The 17,554-nt window shown below is 39.7% G+C and overlaps 1 protein-coding gene across 3 annotated transcripts in view; it reads left to right on the plus strand.

Annotated features, from left to right (window-relative positions):
• Positions 1-17,554, plus strand: part of STXBP6 (syntaxin binding protein 6) — a 255,956-nt gene that overhangs the window by 190,143 nt on the left and 48,259 nt on the right. For all 3 annotated transcript variants that reach the window (XM_074998823.1, XM_074998824.1, XM_074998825.1), the window contains 2 exons: positions 1,941-2,071; positions 3,881-4,046. In XM_074998823.1, coding sequence (XP_074854924.1) covers positions 1,941-2,071; positions 3,881-4,046 — 297 coding nt within the window. The remainder of the gene's footprint in view (positions 1-1,940; positions 2,072-3,880; positions 4,047-17,554) is intronic.

A 17,554-nucleotide genomic window follows, 5' to 3' on the forward strand; every position in this document is an offset into this window, starting at 1 on the left:
TATATTCTATTATCCTGTAACACATTGAGAAAAACATGGTTAAGTCCTTGAAAGTATTTGCATCTTTGGACTCAGCCCTTGTGTTAAGACACTGCTTTAACAGATGCCTGGTGTTAATGCAGGATTCCTATGTTGACAGTATTTGGCATCTGTCTTAAAGCCTCAGCTCAAGGAGTCACACTACAGTAGAGTCTCAACATTTGCGTGGGTTCTGTGTTCAGAATCTGTGCAAATGTGGGGCTTAGGGAGGGCTCTGTGGCTCGGAGTCCTGGGAATTGGCAGTCACCGGCTTTCCCCAGCCAGGGCCCTGGGGGCTGCCAGCATTCCTGCCCCAATGCCCCAGGGAAAAGTTGGCTGCCACCGCTCCCCACCCAGAGAATCAGCAGCCGCTGGCACTCTGTCCCTGGAGCCTCGGGGTAGAGGTGGCTGCCGGCACTCCTTCCTGGGGCCTTGGGGAAGCCGTGGCAGCTGCCGGCACTCCTGGTCCCAGAGCCACAGGGAAGTAAGGCCACTTGCAAATAATTGAATTTATAAATATGGCACTTGTAAATATCCAGACCTAGAAGCTTGTCTTTTGCTTCTTTAAAAAAAAAAAAAAGTCTGGCTCTTATAATTGTAGAAAAAAGCATGAAACGTGAAGCAAATGTACCCTAAAGTCTTGAAAACCAGAAGGCAAATACAAAGATCCTAAAATCAATCCTCCCTTCTTGTCTCTAATAATTTTCCAAGGCCTGACTTACTGATTTTGAAAGCCTTGGGATGTTTGCTTAGAAGAAGCAACCTATAATCTACAGCTTGAAGTGTTGTAATATGAATGCAAATTTTCTTATCTCAAATTGCAAACGCAGTGGGTTTTTATCATTTAAACCATGTCTTTAGTTTCCTAATGGTAGATCATTAGTAGATCTTAACAATAGATTATTTAACGTATAGGAAGACTGTGAAGCAGTAATTAATTCATAACTTTAAAATGTTCTGTAGTAAATTGTAAATGTGAGTTCATTAAAGGTTGGTTAAAAAAGGGAGTAGGTTTTGTATCAAGTGCACAAGTCACCTTTATTTTTTGAAAAGAAGAAAATTTACATTTTCCATCACTCTAATTTCTGTGCCACAAGTGAACTACTTTCACTCAAAACAATTCTAACTTAACTTTTCTCTTCTGCTCTTGGCTCAGAGATGACAATTCAAATTCTGCACATCATTCTACTTTGTGCTTTTCTGGGTTGTCTCAGTGTTTCCTGGCACTCCTCAAACTCCATTTTTCTCAAAACGTATTTTTCCATTTCTTGTCCTTTTATTTGTGGGCTGTCCATTGTTTTGTTGTTTTTATGCTACGTCACTGTGTGTGCCCAAAAAAGGTAATTTCTGGTTGATATTTTAATGTTAATAATAATTAATGCCTAAACCACTTACACTTTTCACCAATGGATCTCAATGTTCTTTACAAAGGTTGGCCTATCCTTTTCCTCCCTTATATATAGGTGCAAATTATTGCCTTCCTGACAATTACAGGTTGACCCTCTTTCATCTGGCAGCATCCATAATTCAGCATGATTTTAGTTAGCCAGACAACCACTTATTGTGAGTGTAGCCAAGTTTCCCATGGTCCCATAAAATATGTTTTTCAATCACCAGTCCTGGCTCTCAGTGTCCTGTGCTGCTATTTAGCTATAATTTACCCCAAATGTCTTCTAAGAGCCCCATAGGCCTTGGGAGTATTGGTAATGCTGCTTCTGCTAGACAATATAGACTTCCTGTGGTCCAGCAAATTCTCTTGGCTGAGCACCAATAAGGTCCTGAGGGTGCTGGACTAGAGAGGTTCAACCTGCAGTGTAGTTGTTTTATCATATATTTTATGAACACTTTTCTTTACTAATATTATTGCTACATAAATATGTGGTGTGGTTTTTATACCTTTTTGCCTTGTTTTCTGTGTTCAGTGACGAATAAGAAACCCTGTCAGGCGTCCATTACAAAAGTCAAACAGTTCGAAGGCTCCGCATCATTTGTAAGGCGATCACAATGGATGCTTGAGCAGCTTCGCCAGGTTAATGGTATAGACGCAAATCGGGTGAGTACTCTGTACATATCAGGACAAAGTAACTTTATTTGAATATTTCCTTTTAATGTTAAGGATCAGGATGATGTTACTGCTATCTAAATGGAAAGAGGGAGAAGCCCTACTGGGACGATAAATGGGATAAAATGCACGAGGGGCTTGCTGCACCCCACTCCACTGGGACAATGCGTGGGAGGAAATGCACGAGGGGCTGCCTGCATCCCACCCCAGTGGATGGGACCAGCCACCTGTTAGCAGAGGGAAGTAGAATAACACTTATCTTGGTTTTTCTCCTTTCGGAGTTTTAACATCTGTGTTAAGTACACCAGACAGATAAGCAAATTTAAGTACCAGCTCAAAATTAACATTTGTCATAGACATTATTCAGTATAAAGTAAACTGATTCTTGATATAGTGAAATATGCTCACTTTTAGAGTATAAGTTTGATCCTGGATTGTTTTAAGTCACATTTTGATTGGTATGATTATCTTTTTTAATAATGATGCACCTGTGTACCTGCATGTCTGGGGATGTCACTACTGAAAAACAAAATTAAAACAAAACCCACACTCTGTGGAGGGGAAAAGTCAATGGAGACTGCTGTATAGTGTAGGGATGATGTTGGAGAGAGAATAACGGCAAAACAGAGGGAGATATCCCAAAGTGCTAAACTGTCCAGTCAAGGGCAGTTTGGAAACATTTATTCATTTTGAACCTTACTGTTTTATTCTGACTAGCGCGGAAAATACAACACCATTTTCTCTTTTCCTTCAGCCAGAAATTATTTTCTTAGTGGAAGAATATGAGCTATAAATATTTAATATTCAGAATCATCGGATATACCCAAATAATAAGCCATTCGAGGACGTGTCTTGGTAAATTAATGGAGCACTTTGTAGGCAAAGTGTCAGTCTTTTTTTTTTTTTTTGTGCTCCTACTTGCTTGTACTGAGTGCTGGCATGTTGGCAACCCCAGCCACAGAATTGGCAGGGAAGGGTGAGCGGGAGCTGGCTGAGTACTGGCTCCTCTTTTGTTGTTAAGCTTAGCCTTTTGTGTGATTTTTTTTTTTTTTTTTTTTTTTTTTTTTAATCTGAAGCCTGCAGCAATGTCCTGTTGCAGCTTATTGCTGCACATCAGTGCTTATATCTTATCACATCATTGATATAGATGGATTGTCCTAGATTGCAGAGTGACGGAAGCAAATCACACGATCTGAGTTCGTTTCTTCTCTCAGTTGGCATAGCGTTTTTAGTGCGGCTGTAGTTTGTTGGCTGAGTACCAGCTGCTCAAGTTGAATCCAGATTGTCAACCCAACAGCCCCTTAGGAAATAATGACAACCTATCCAAACTACAAATTGCAGTTCACTCCTTGTGCCCAGGATGCCCATTTGGAGTACATCTCTCCTAATGCCTCACAACCAGAGGATCCATTTTGCATCGTTTCCCCTTCCCAAAAAGGGAGTCAGTGGTCCATGATGGGGTGTCATGCAGTAGACCACTCATAAAGGAGAAAGGACACACACAAGTAGACTACACTTCCATGACGCACAACTCTCATTTCTGTGCAGACATTTTTCAATTTTAAGTTTTAAACTGAAAACTTGAAAAGATGCATGAAAACTTCCATTTGGAAACAGTCTTTACATTTTCTTCAAAAATTTCTGCCCGAAAAAAGAATTTCAGTCCAGCTGTAACAGTAGATTGTCCTTTAAAATAATTTATTTGAAATGGCTTTATTAAAAAGTGTCCATTGCTGCAAGTAATCTTCAAATGTGTTTTCAGATATAATACCAATGATCTCAATGTTGTTTTTCTTCTAGGATTCCCCAGAATTTGATTTACTATTTGAAAATGCTTTTGACCAATGGGTAGCAAGTACGGCCTCTGAAAAATCCACATTCTTTCAGATTCTTCACCACACTTGTCAGCGCTATCTTACAGACAAGAAGCCAGAATTTATCAACTGCCAGTCCAAAATTATGGGAGGTAAGTAAAGGAAGACTGTGATTCTTACAGGGGTTGAACATGAATTAATCTACTTTATATTGTCTTTTTATAATGTAGACTGTATACACAATTGTGTTAATGTGGTTGCATTGTTTTAAACATAGAAAATATTATATTTTAGATTGCCTAAGTAAATACTGTTGCACGTGTTTGCACAAAAGAGGAAGAACCATGTCTGATTGTTAGTGTTCTTTCAGATGGCATTATTTATAACACTAGCCACTGGAGTAAGAGCTGATATCAGTCATCCTAAAAAAGCTGATTTGCTCAGCAGAATAGATAACCACTCAGCTGAAGCAGTGCATATTTTTGTCTCTAAGGAAGTGGAGTTGTAACTTTACCTGGAAAAACCTTCCTTCCCTTTCCATCCCTACAGGTTTTAATTTACTTTGCTTTAAGGTGTGTTTGATGTAGGAACACATCCCCAATATTTTAATTACATCTTTTCCTCTCTCTCTTCTTCAGAATACCAACTTGAAGTCTGAAAACATAATTCTTTTCTCCGCTGATTTTTTTTTTCTTTTCTATTTAGAAGACAGTGATTTTTCCCCCTCTTTCAAAATTGCTATATTAGAATAACTGTAACCCCTTCCATTCTATGTTCTATCAAGCCAAAACATCTCTGTTTGGGCATACGGTTCTAAGGTATGTCACTCTGTTAGTGAGCTCTCCTAATAATCTCTCTCTCTCTCTCTCTCTCTCTCTCTCTCTCTGTCTAATTCATATGGTAAACATATAAGCATATATTTGATCTCTCAGAAGTTACACAGGTAACTGGAACTTATAAGGAAAAATATTGGAGCCACAATCCTTTCATCTGACTGAACTGTGTTTGGTGTGGAACCTCAGTTATAAAAGCAAATTCCTCTTCTGCACTTCTCTGGTCCCCAAACCTCCTGCAGCAAGAGCAAACTTAGGGCTTTTTAATTAATAGCCCAAGATATCATTTCAGTGTCTGGAGATCAGTCCCACGCGGTGTACATTGGCTGTGCCTCCTCCTTATATTTATGCCTGTTTTATGCTGGCAATGGGAGAGGATGGCATAAGACTGGGTATGCCAGCTTAACACTACCAAGGGACCCTCGACACCTGCATCTTTTTAATATCCTCTAAAAACCCTATTGACTCTCAATGGAATTTTCTGCAATAGTGTTTATTCTTTTGTAAAACTATCACCGCTGCTAACACTGATGCTGGTCCAGCAGTGGTAGCATTGTTGAGGGTGGTTCAGCAGTGTAGTTTATAACACCGTGTAATTTTGACCTGCTCCCAAAAAGTAATTAAAACTAGTGTTTTAAAATTAGGACAGGCATGTGGAGTTTTTTTCTAAAGTAAGACTTCCATTGCTAGTATCCCAAGAACTTTGTTATCCAGGGAAGAAACTTGTGTTTGGGTGGCATGAGAGGTGAAGAATTTCTCCTTTTAGCTAAAAATCATCTGTATAGCTTGCAAGCGTAGTCCCATGATAATGATTAAGCTGCCATTTTAGCTATACATATTAATACTTTTTCCTTCCCTTCGACTACCACACTGATGCTCTGATATGTGCTAAGTACATTTTTCAGTTCCAAAGGCATAACTGAGAATGGAAAAAGTCACATGGCAAATACAGTATCCACGTTACTTTTCTGATTTGTTTCAATTTGCACATGCATTAATGACAGATCAAATGGTCAACTCATTTCAGAGATTCAGTAATCTGTTGCATCTCTTTCAGTACATAAACTTAATTTCAAAGAATAGAAAAATCTTGCTTGTCATTAAAAATGTTGAATCTTATGTAACTGTTTAGAGTCACTGAGGTGGCTCAGTCTCTGCCTTTTCTGTACATCTCTTACTCTAGGGTCTTAATTATTTCTGGTATATTCCAGAGACAACTGCAGTGGTTTTTCTCTTCCAGTTTCACCTTTGTAGTCCATGAACCCTTTTGCTGCTGGCTTAGCATTGCATTCAAGTCCAATCATTGAATTTTCTCTTCCTCATAATGATTGGCATCTCTTTAAACATTTCTGAACCATATAAGCATTTTTTGTACATCAGTGGAAGCTGTAATGAAAATGGCAGAATATCTACAATATGTCATTTTCATGTGTGAAGCTATACAAGCATTCAGATTGAGAATTCGGGCTCCAATAGTATTTCAGGGTGGTATTAGATATCCTTGATACATTCATTTAATGAAAAATATATGCTTGCCTGCCATTCATGTTGACTTATATGTCACTGATACCCCAAAAAGTTGCCCATAACTTTAAGTAGACTATTTTTTGTGGTAACACATCTGTAGAAACAGATGAAGTCATTTCTTGAGCAGCATGCCAATGTGACAGTTCCATTTTGGCACTGCTGAATTTATTTTGCCAAGGTTCAGTCTCTCCAGCACACATTTGTTTCTATTAATGTTCACTTGCTAATTCCTTGGTGCTTCAGTATCCACAACAGCAGTCTTGTCGATTCTGGATTTTTGACAAGCACCAAATCTGACTCAAAGGAGCACTATCCCCACTGTCTAAAAGGTTTCAGCCCACCTCCTCTCTTTGCCACTTTTCTTAGCACAAGACTGAGACATTACTTATCCCAAGACTTTGTACGTGTCTTCCTTTACAGAATTTTTAGATCCTGCCCAATGAACATGGCAGATGGATTTCTGAATATCTTCTTCCTGTTAGTTTCAGCAAACACAAAATTGTTTGGAGACCAAGTACATAGTGAATATTCTTGAATATTTTTAGTAGCGGAAAAGACCGCATGCATACGGATGAAAGCAGAGAAGATGGTGAAGTGTGAGTTTGCAAGTCAATGTCTCATTTTTAACCCCTTTAACTCTAGCAGGTATTCTCATTCAGTGGTGCTATAGGTATTCACCTCACCTGATGGACAGACTATCATGTGCAATCCCTTTTTCTTACAGATGTTTCACTTTTTGAGCTGGTAAGAGTCCAGCTGTATTTGTATTCACATCAATTCTGTGGAAGTAATGGATCTGAATGTGCCCAGAAGGAAGCTTAATTTAACCTTCAATCTTCAGTAGGCTTTCAGTACTTCTCTGTCAAGATCCACAGCAGTCTTCCAACTGATTTTTTTTCTGATGGCCACCACTCTTGGACACAATACTTGGATCTCTTGTGAGCATTGCTTAACTAAAACAACCTTACTGCCTAATTTGCCTTTCCACTTCTACTCATCCATTTCAGCCTTCTGGGTTCCACCCTTCGAAACATTGTCTGGATTCATAAAATTTCAGTTGAAAACCTGCTTTCTATATTACTTCCAAAAGCTTTTCTCAAAAGCTGCTTATGTCACAAGTGCTTATTATACTTAAGTTTCAAAGTAGGCATTCTGAAATTATCTTGTCATTCAGAAATCCATGCTGGAAATCAATCTAACACCCATTGCTCCCTTTTTTGTTCCTATATAATAGCTTAGTTAAAATGTGTTACTTAAAGTAATTATGACCTCAAACTCAGTCGTTAGGTATAAAACATCTACTGAAATCTTATGTGGGTCTGTGTCCTCTTAATATTTGTCTGAACAGTAGAAAAAGCATCTGAATAGAAGATTCCCAGTTCTTTCATTCTGCAGATGAAAACCTATGCGACTATCAGAATCATATGTGAGAGGTTTGCTTGTATCTGCTATCGCAGACTGGAGAAGCAATTCTGTATAGTAACAGTGAGGGAGCTGTGCTAGTCTATATACTATCAAAACAAAAAAGCAGTCAAGTAGCACTTTAAAGACTAACAAAATAATTTATTAGGTTAGCTTTCGTGGGACAGACCCACTTCTTCAGACCATAGCCATACCAGAACAGACTCAATATTTAAGGCACAGAGAACAAAAAACTGTAATCAAGGTGGACAAATCAGAAAAAAATGATCGAGGTGAGCAAATCACAGTAGATGGGTAGAAGGGGGTGGGGAGGTCAAGAATTAGATTAAGGCAAGTATGCAAACAAGCCCCTCTAGTGACTCAGAAAATTCCCATCCCAGTTCAAACCAAGTGTTAATGTGCTGAATTTGAATATGAAAGACAGTTCGGCTGTCTCCCTTTCAAGAGTGGTGTGAAAATCTTTCTTCAGTAACACACAAACTCTTAAGTCATTAACAGAATGGCCCACTCCATGAAAATGTTGACTAACCAGTTTGTGGATCTGGAGTGTTTTTGTCTATTTTGTGCCCATTAACACTTTGTCTAAGGAAGTTTGAAGTTTGTCCAATGTACAAAGCATCTGGGCATTGTTGGCACATGATAGCATATATGATGTTAGTTGAGGAACATGAGAATGAGCCCATGATTCTGTGAATAACCTGGTTAGGTCCAGTGATGGTATTTCCAGAAGATATGTGGACAAAGCTGGCAGTGGGCTTTGTTGCAAGGAAAGGTTCCAGGACTGGTATTCTTGTGGTATAGACTGTGGCTGTTGGTAAGGATCCTCATAAGGCTGGGAGGTGGTCTGTAGGAGAGAACAGGCATGTCACCTAGGGCCTTCTGGAGTGTCGCATCCTGATTAAGGATAGGTTGTAGGTCTTTAATAATGCGTTGCAGTGGTTTGAGTTGGGGGCTGTAGGTGATGACCAGTGGTGTTCTGTTCTTGGCTTTTTTGGGCCTATCTTGGAGTAGCTGGTCTCTGGGTCTGCGTGTGGCCCTGTCAATTTGTTTTTTTTATTTCTCCTGGTGGGTAATTCAGGTTTATGAACATTTGGTAAAAATCTTGTAGTTCTCGGTCTCTGTCAGTTGGATCAGAGCAAATGCGATTGTACCTAAGGGCTTGACTGTAAACAATGGATCTAGTTATGTGTGCAGGATGGAAGCTAGAAGGGTGTAGGTAACTATAGTGATCAGTGGCTAATCCTTGACCTCCCTCGCTTCTACCCCTCTACTCTCTGATTTGCTCACCTTGATCATTTTTTTTTCTGATTTGTCCACCTTGATTACTGTTTTTGGTTCTCTGTGCCTTAAATATTGAGTCTGTTCTGGTATGGCTGTGATCTGAAGAAGTGGGTCTGTCACAAGAAAGCTCACCTAATAAATTATTTTGTTAGTCTTTAAAGTGCTACTTGTCTGCTTTTTTGTTTTGAAGCAATCCTGTAATACGCTTTTGGTTGAAGAAGTTAAGGAAAACTTAGTTGCCATGGAAACAATGTGCTATCAGAGCATGTTCTTGTCATCTTTCATCTTCAAAGCCGTTGCTTGACCCATCTCCCCCACCCCAACCTCTCCCAGTGTGTCTTGTTCCCTTCGCTTCTAAATTCATCAAACACTTAATTCATGCCTTGTGCCTCCAATTCTGCACTAATTTAATCTTCTCCACTTGATCATTCCTACTCCTTAACACCTTATCCTCCTTGAGTTTTCATTATACCATTTTCTCCTTATTTTCAGTACCTCTGACATTTCCTTAAGTGTCTCTGTTGATGGTTTTCCCTCTGCTTTCCTTCTGTTATTTGGGGACAATTTTATTTAAATTGCTCTTCTTCCTATATGCCTTTTGGTAAAGCAAACTTGTTGGCTCAGATGGCTTCAGCTGACAGTTCTCGGCTGATGACTCACATGTCTCTCTCTCTCCTGAGCTGTTTCATGTTGTCCAATGCCACATAACATCCTGTCTGTGACATCTGTTCCTGAATGCAGACCTGCCAGCTCTCCCAAACTGATCACAAGAGAAGCGATTTCTAAGTAAATTCAGTCCTGATGCCTCACATTTCAGAGTTCTATCCCCAGATCTTGAGGAAAGAAATTGTTGTGACCAGAAAGAACTGGTCTGTTCTGGTCTGGCTATGGTCTGAAGAAGTGGGTCTGTCCCACGAAAGCTCACCTAATAAACTATTTTGCTAGTCTTTAAAGTGCTACTTGACTGCTTTTGTTTTGATAGTGTATAGACTAGCACGGCTTCCTCTCTATTTTAGTCAACAATGAAATTGCCCTTCCACGAGCAAACAGTTGCTGCCACCTATAGATATATATGAGAATTCCAGTGGCAGCAGAGTAATGACATTTGCTGCTGATGTGATCTGGGACCTTCTGGGACAGTCAGCATGCTGTACACTTTGGTCTCAAAGCAATCCATCTTCCAGTTGAATTAAAGGAAAAAAGCAGAAAGCAGCATCACCAGCTCAGCTGTTACCTTTATTCTTACAAAAATTGCATCTTTGGCCTCTGTGACCTTTGCTCCAGGACAACTGTCAGGAACATCCAGTGCTTTTTCCTCAGAGAAAAATTTGACACAGTGATAGTGATAATAAGTCCTTTGCTTTTCATCAGCTACTTATTGGTTCAGATAAGCTATGCACAAATAATGCTTTCACTATTCTCATAGGCTAATCTTACACATATTTGTATGTGAAAACTGATTTGCCTTCAGGTTCATTGTGACATTTAAGCCTGAGCCATTTGAGTCCTGTCTGACAAGGCAAACAAAGCTTTAAACATTTACCATGAGTTTTGCAGTGCTGAGACAAACCTTGCAGTCAAGGTAGTATGTTTGGCTAGCTGTATTACGAACAATGGACAATATAACTCTAAAATATAATTGCTGTCTTACTAGTTTAAAGCAAAAAATTCTCAGTAATACTGATAAGTTTTTCCTAACCAGCTGTTAAAGAGGCATTCATGAGTGAATTAAGGGGAAAGAAATAGAAGTTCTGGAAAAGAGGTTGGGAAAATTATATACTCATTATTGCACAAGCTTGATGATTCTTTTTCTTCCTCTTTAGTCAATGATGTTTTTGATGGCATTTAGCAATATTATTTCCTCAACAGCCTGTTCTACCCACATCTCCAAATACCTGATTTGTGTTTAACTTTGCATCTTTATTGCATGCTATTTTTCTTGAATTTAAGATGCAACGCATTTAGTAATTAATGGAATACCACTCATAAGTGAACTCTTCCCCAAATGAATATAAATATAAACTATATTTTGGAGTTTTGTGGCAGTTGGAGCTTAATACTAAAAAGGTGGAAACTCCACACCTTCATTCCATTAAGATTTAATTTATCTCCAGTTCATAATGAAATATGAGTAGCATGGCTGCTGGCTAGATATACATCAAAATACCTTTGCTTTAAAATGTAGTTACGGTCAGAAAAGTGACTGTAAAAATGGCACCTTATCCAACAGTTTCATTCTCTAGCAGCCATGGGAGTGCGAGCTGGATTTTAATGTTGATAAGGTAAACAAAAGGCCGTAAGAGTCTCTCTATTGACACTGATGGGCTTTGAATCAGGGCCCAAGTTCCAGCTGCATAAGCGATGATGGTGGGACCAGAGCCCAGAACAGCAGCTTGACGGTTATAGCACAGGCTGCATTAGCAGGCCCTGCAATTAATTAGAAAATTTAAAAAAAAAAAACATTTCTACTTTTAAATTGAGCAAATTTGATGTAGAAATTATTTAGAAAAGATGGACATAGGACTTCACAATAACATTTTATAAAGTTGTTGCGCCTGTGTTGGTGCCAGTGTGTTACAGAGAAAAGGTGGTTTGGGTAATATATTTTAGTGGGCCAATTTTTGTTGGCGTGAGAGACGAGCTTTGACGCATATTGTCACATTAATGATCTTAAAACATAAAAAACAAGATAAAGAATAAAGATAGTGGTTGTATCATTCAACAATCAGTTCTTAATATAACTGTTTTAATGGTATACAGTAATCCCTCGAAATGCATGATTTCGAGTTGTGCTTAACTTTCATTAACACGAGTTGAGTTAAGCACAAATCAAAATCCCACTCGCCACAGCCCTGGCCCAACCCCTCCTCCTCCACGCCCCCCCAACCCAGCTCTGTCTCAACTCCACCCCTCCATCCCCACCTGCCGCTCTAACATACCCTAGGATTAGCCCCCCCATCTCCCCACAACTCACTGCCAGACTTAACACTCCCTAGCTGCTCCCCCCTCCCCCAGGACTTACCTTTCAAAAGTAGCTCCAGGTGCTCCAGTTGCTTCCCCAGCTGCAGAACAGGTGTTCTGCCTGGGTAAAAAGTTGTCCCCCACTTATGTGAAAGTCGAGTTATGCAAGGGTGTGTAGGAACGAAACCCTCATATAACTTGAGGGACTACTGTAGTTATAACAGTGAAACAGAATGTTAATGTTACTAAAAAAAAAACTGACAAAGTTTTAAAAAGATAAACCTGTTGAATTGCGCCATCTCCATTAGTAGCAGGAAAATAACATTAAATAAAATAGAAATGCCATAAACCAGGATAATTAATACAGATTTTTAAATGGTGGTACAAATTTTTACCCTAACGGAAAAACTGTCAATAGTGTTACCCTTGATGCAGTGATGAATAGGCAAATAATATAAATCTGCCAAGTTATTTGAATTTATTTCCATTTCTGCTACCTAGAGTGCAGTGTTCTCAATGAGAACTAATTTGAGGACTTTTCAGAAGTGCTTTTTTATGCTGGAGCTGCAGTTACCTACTTTTGTTACTGTGAAAGTTGAGATGGTAATTTTTCTTCTTTGCATATGCCTGTCAAGGTTAATCAACTTAACCATTATTTGATTTAAGGGTATCTCATAACTCAACAGATAAAACTTTTTAAAATGTTTGAGTTTTATTTTTTATAGGAGACGATAGGATCAAGCTTTATTCTTGCAGGTGGTGCGCATAATTAAATATCAGTTGCCTCCCTGAAACAAATACATGCATTGCCAATCAGATAAACAGTATGTTTGTTCTTGAACAAGTGTAGGAGAAGATTAAGTCAAAGGGAATGTCTATGATGAAAGCAAGGATGATAAACTGCTTTAATGTATACAGTATTTAGGCTAGAAAACAAATAATTTGTCCCATAATATTCAATAATTTTATAACAGTGTCTTGGTAAAATAAATCAGGGGGTGTTATCTCAGTGACTTACAAAATTGTTCTTTGTTTTGATGTTCCAAGAGCATAGTTTTAATCATACTGTAAATAGCCTTTCATGGCAACAAGAGAGTCAGAAGAAGAAAAAGGTAATGTCTTTCATTGAACTAACTCCATCAGCACACTGGAACTTCGACTCATTGTAGCCATATCGGTACAAGACACTTGTGCACAGTAAACTGTTGTACTGTGTAGATTCACACTGCACCACAGAAACCTTAGTGACGCTGGAGGCAGCTGAGTGGTCTCTGTGCTAACTGATTAGTCTCAGTATTTAAAAACAAGTACGCTGGTGAGTGCAATAGAGATTGGCATTTTCCGTAGTTTTATATATTGTCCATGCCCTAATTTAATCTGTGTTTTTGACTTGGGGTCTGATCTCCAGGCTAGCAGAACTGTTTCCTGAACAGTGTGTGGATGAAGCTTACAAGTGCCTCTGCCCAGTCTTGATATCTTAGACAAGGTATATTTTTATGGGCTGAAAAGTTAATTTGTATAAATCTTAAGAAGAGTGGATCTACATATAATTGTCTGTTAAAAGTATGTATATTTTAATGTTGCCTGTATTGGTGAATGAAGAGACATGGTATGAAAAGCACAGACACCTGTAAACAATTAAAAAAAAAAACAAAAAAAAACCAAACTACTAATGTCCTATATTCCATTTTTAAGCATGATATATGCTTGTTAATGCAAACAAATGAGGTATAAAGGAGGCAAATTTAAACTTAATATAAAAAAAAATATTTTGTGACCCACTAGTCAACTCTGGAACTCGTTGACACAATGAATGATTGTGGAAAACATGATTCAGAAAGGATTAAAGGGTTATATGGATAACAAGAGTATCCAGAGTTGACATAATAACTAAATTTTTGGAAGGGATATAAACCTCCATGTATCAGGGTATAAAGAACCCTTTAATTCTTACGGTTTCAGGATTAACTTTCTTTGGAACAGGTTATTTGTCTGCTGCAGTGTTTCTGTGAAGTAGCTTGTACTGCCAACCATATGACACAGGCTACAGGACTAGCTAGGCATCTACTTGGATCCATTTTGGAGCCTTCCTGCTGACTCATTTCACTTTAAAGTAACAATTTCTACAGTATCGGAGGGGTAGCCGTGTTAGTCTGGATCTGTAACAGCAACGAAGGGTCCTGTGGCACCTTATAGACTAACAGAAAAGTTTTGTGCATGAGCTTTCGTGAGCACAGACTCACTTCGTTAGATGCTGGTCTTGGAAATCTGCAGGGCCAGGTATAAATAAGCCAGAGCAAGGGTGGGGATAGCAAGGTTAGCTCAGTCAGCAAGGGTGAGGCTTACTACCAGCAGCTGATCTGGAGGTGTGAACACCAAGGGAGGGGAAGCTGCTTCTGTATTTAGCCAGCCATTCGCAGTCTTTGTTTAAGCCAGAGCTGAGGGCGTCAAATTTGCAGATGAATTGTAGCTCAGAAATTTCTCTTTGGAGTCTGGTCCTGAAATTTCTTTGCTGTAGGATAGCTACTTTTAAGTCAGCTACTGTGTGGTCTGGGAGATTGAAGTTCTCTCCTACGGGTTTTTGTCTATTGCCATTTCTGATATCTGATTTATGTGCGTTTATTCTTTTACGTAGAGACTGTCCAGTTTGTCCAATGTATGTAGCAGAGGGGCATTGCTGGCACATGATGGCATAAATTATATTGGTAGATGTGCAGCTTTTTTTGTTTTAGTATATGACAAGCTCTAGTTAGGAGAGATGTTTTTGTCATCTACTGTGAGAGAAAGCGGTGAACAGTCTATAAAAATAAAAATGTGCTAGAAGCCAGTTTTTAAGCTATCAGTCTCTGGTCCTAGGCATAAAGCAACAAGTTAATAACATTTGCAGTATGTTCTGAGAAAACTGGAACAACAGACCTTTATGAACCCTGTAATAATAAGTTTTAGCACTGTAATAGTGGTATTAAAAATAGTGGTGGGTGACTTAAAGTGAGAGTCTTGTAGGTAGCATGTGATTGCCCTGACTCAGTCATGCCTCTGTGTGTGTGTGTGTGTGTGTGTGTGTGCACGCGCACACACGCATACGTATACACGTGTTGAGATTTGCTTATATTTCTCATTAGCAGCAGATGTTCTGTTTGGATTTACTAAATAGAAATTGCTGCCAGTTTATCCAAGAAGAAATAAATTCCTGACCTTTAATGTTACCATATACTAGAGTGAGTCTGAGCAGAACAAGTAATTTGGTTTAATCACTGTCTCAGATTTTAAAGATTAGCTGATGAGTGCCAAGGTACATTCTGCTCTGGAGGACAGGTTTCCTTTAATGGCTCTGAAATATTGTTTCCTAAAGGTGTTGTTGCCTGTGACAGAGACATAAGCCTCACATCTCTCAATAGGGCAGCCACCAGCAGTTTATTAGTCAGAGTTAATTGCACAATGAGCAGTACTTAGAGTTTTTCAGTGTTAATCTAGTGAATAATAAAAGTGGATAGTCTGATATGGCTACTAAACATTGTTTGACTGGAATGGCCTAAAATAGGAAAGAGATTTCAGTATTTCTGCAGTGGAAGTGTCATCCCAATTCACGTGCAGTTAAAAAAAAAAAAAAAACAGCCATATTCTGTTGAACAGAAAAATAATTTTAGTTGTGACTGATGTGCAAAGCTAACAGAAAACAGCTGATTGAGGAGTTAGTTTATACCGTGAAATCAGTTTTCATTTCTCCACTAGCTACATTTTAATGTGGGGACTGAATTGTGTCTTGTTTTGGGGTAGCACGGGGAAGACCCAGGGAATCATGCTGCCAGGGAAGACCAGCAGGAGTTTGACTGAGTCAGGCAGAATCTCCTCTCGCATAGTGGCCCTGAGACCCTTGTGATTTTATAAGAACTTGGATATGCCAGTTCAGATTTCCTTAAGGCTTTGTTTAATCTGACACTTGAGCTTTTATAGTGATTAGAGTATTTTCTTTGAACACCATAATCAGGAAGTGTGACACTGTCTGTATTGCCTGATCTTGGGTAGCTTTGCATCAGATAATTGAATTCCCAGCTACAGTTGGGCATGAATACTGGGAATGAGAACTGTTGGGATGGCGGGAAGGGGATGAGGTGGGGAGGCAGACTGCCCTGATGAAGTATCTCGATGTGGAAGGAGAATTGGGACTGGGTGAACCAGGAGACTGGCAGACTCCTAAAACACTGTTATAGGGATGGGGAGTCTTTAGCAGTGAGACTAGACTTTCTGGGTAAAGAAGCTGGGGCTATGGCCACACTATGAAATAGTCAAATTTATTAAAGTCAACTTTGAAACACTGGATTTTATCAAGTCGAGTATCTGTACCTCGCCACAAAGTTGGCTTAGTGCATCCCCACTAAAACCTCAAAGTTCAACTGTTGCAGCAGTGCATTATGGGAACCTATCCCACAGTTCCCTCAGCCCTGTTGCATTCTGTTTTGGTTGGTTTGGTTTGGTTTTTTGGGCTGGTGTTCTGTGGGAAGAAATGCTCCACAAGTGATTGTAGGTGTTTAATGTCATCTGCCCACACTGCATTGGCCTCTTTTTCCTCCCTTTGAAAACAAACCGCCATTTTTTCAGAGTCTCTTTCCCCAGTGAGAGAAATTGTTTGTCATCTGCATTACAGACCTTTTAACAAAATGTGTCCTGAGAGCACCCATTGTCATCTTCCCCGATTGCATTGCCCTCATTCCCCTCCCGTTGAAAGCCGAAAGAAGGAAAAGCGAGGAATCCCAAGGGAAAGAAAACCATGACTGAATCATGTCAACAGAATGCTCAGCTAGTTTTCCCCTAGTGAAAGAACACCAAACACTGGAAGAAGCTAGATCCATGTGATTAGTGAAAGACTTAATGTTATTCACAGAGAAGGAAAGTACCCCAGTTCTCCCCTGGTGATAGAACAACTTTCACAAGGCAGAGAACCTTCAGTCCCACGTGTTTATGATAAAAGTGGATTAAAACAAGATAACATGTAGAAAGATAGGGAGGGAATCTTGTCAACAGGTACTTCAGAGTTCCCCCAGTAAAAATGCAGTAAAGACCCCCCTGCTGAGACTGTGGCTCCCCTGAGCTACACACTTGGGGAAGGGAGAGTACTGGAGTGGTGTGCCTAGGTGAGGGGAGCCCCAAAATAGGAGCAGCTGGGAGCCAACCCCCCAGCAGAACTCATCTGGCAGGGTCCAGCTGAGGCTTCTGTTGACATGGTACAGTTACCTGATTTCTTACTAGCCACCCCGATTCAGTGCATGTTTCCTCACAGGAGCCAGCCAGCCCCCTGAAATCTTTACTGCAGGGGAAGCCATTCCTCTGGCGCCAGCCCCTGAAAATATTTCCTGCTGGGGTGAGCCACCCCCTCACCAGTGCATGTTTCTTTATACGGGCCAGTCCCTGAAAATCTTTGCCACGGTTGGAGCCATCCCTCCCAGTGCTCGGTGAGCCCCGCAAAAATGTGAAGCACAGAAGCATTTATGAAACTTCAAAACAACTGAAAATGAAGTAGCAAACATTCTAAATTAACGGGGTGCTCAGCTGTTAGCATGGCCTATGTGGCTACTCAGCCATCTTGTGAAGACTATTCCTGTGGCCTTTTGGTGTGTGCAGCAATGTAGGAATAGCCA

The sequence above is a fragment of the Carettochelys insculpta genome, chromosome 6, assembly GCF_033958435.1.
Source record: "Carettochelys insculpta isolate YL-2023 chromosome 6, ASM3395843v1, whole genome shotgun sequence".
Classification (NCBI taxonomy): domain Eukaryota; kingdom Metazoa; phylum Chordata; order Testudines; family Carettochelyidae; genus Carettochelys; species Carettochelys insculpta.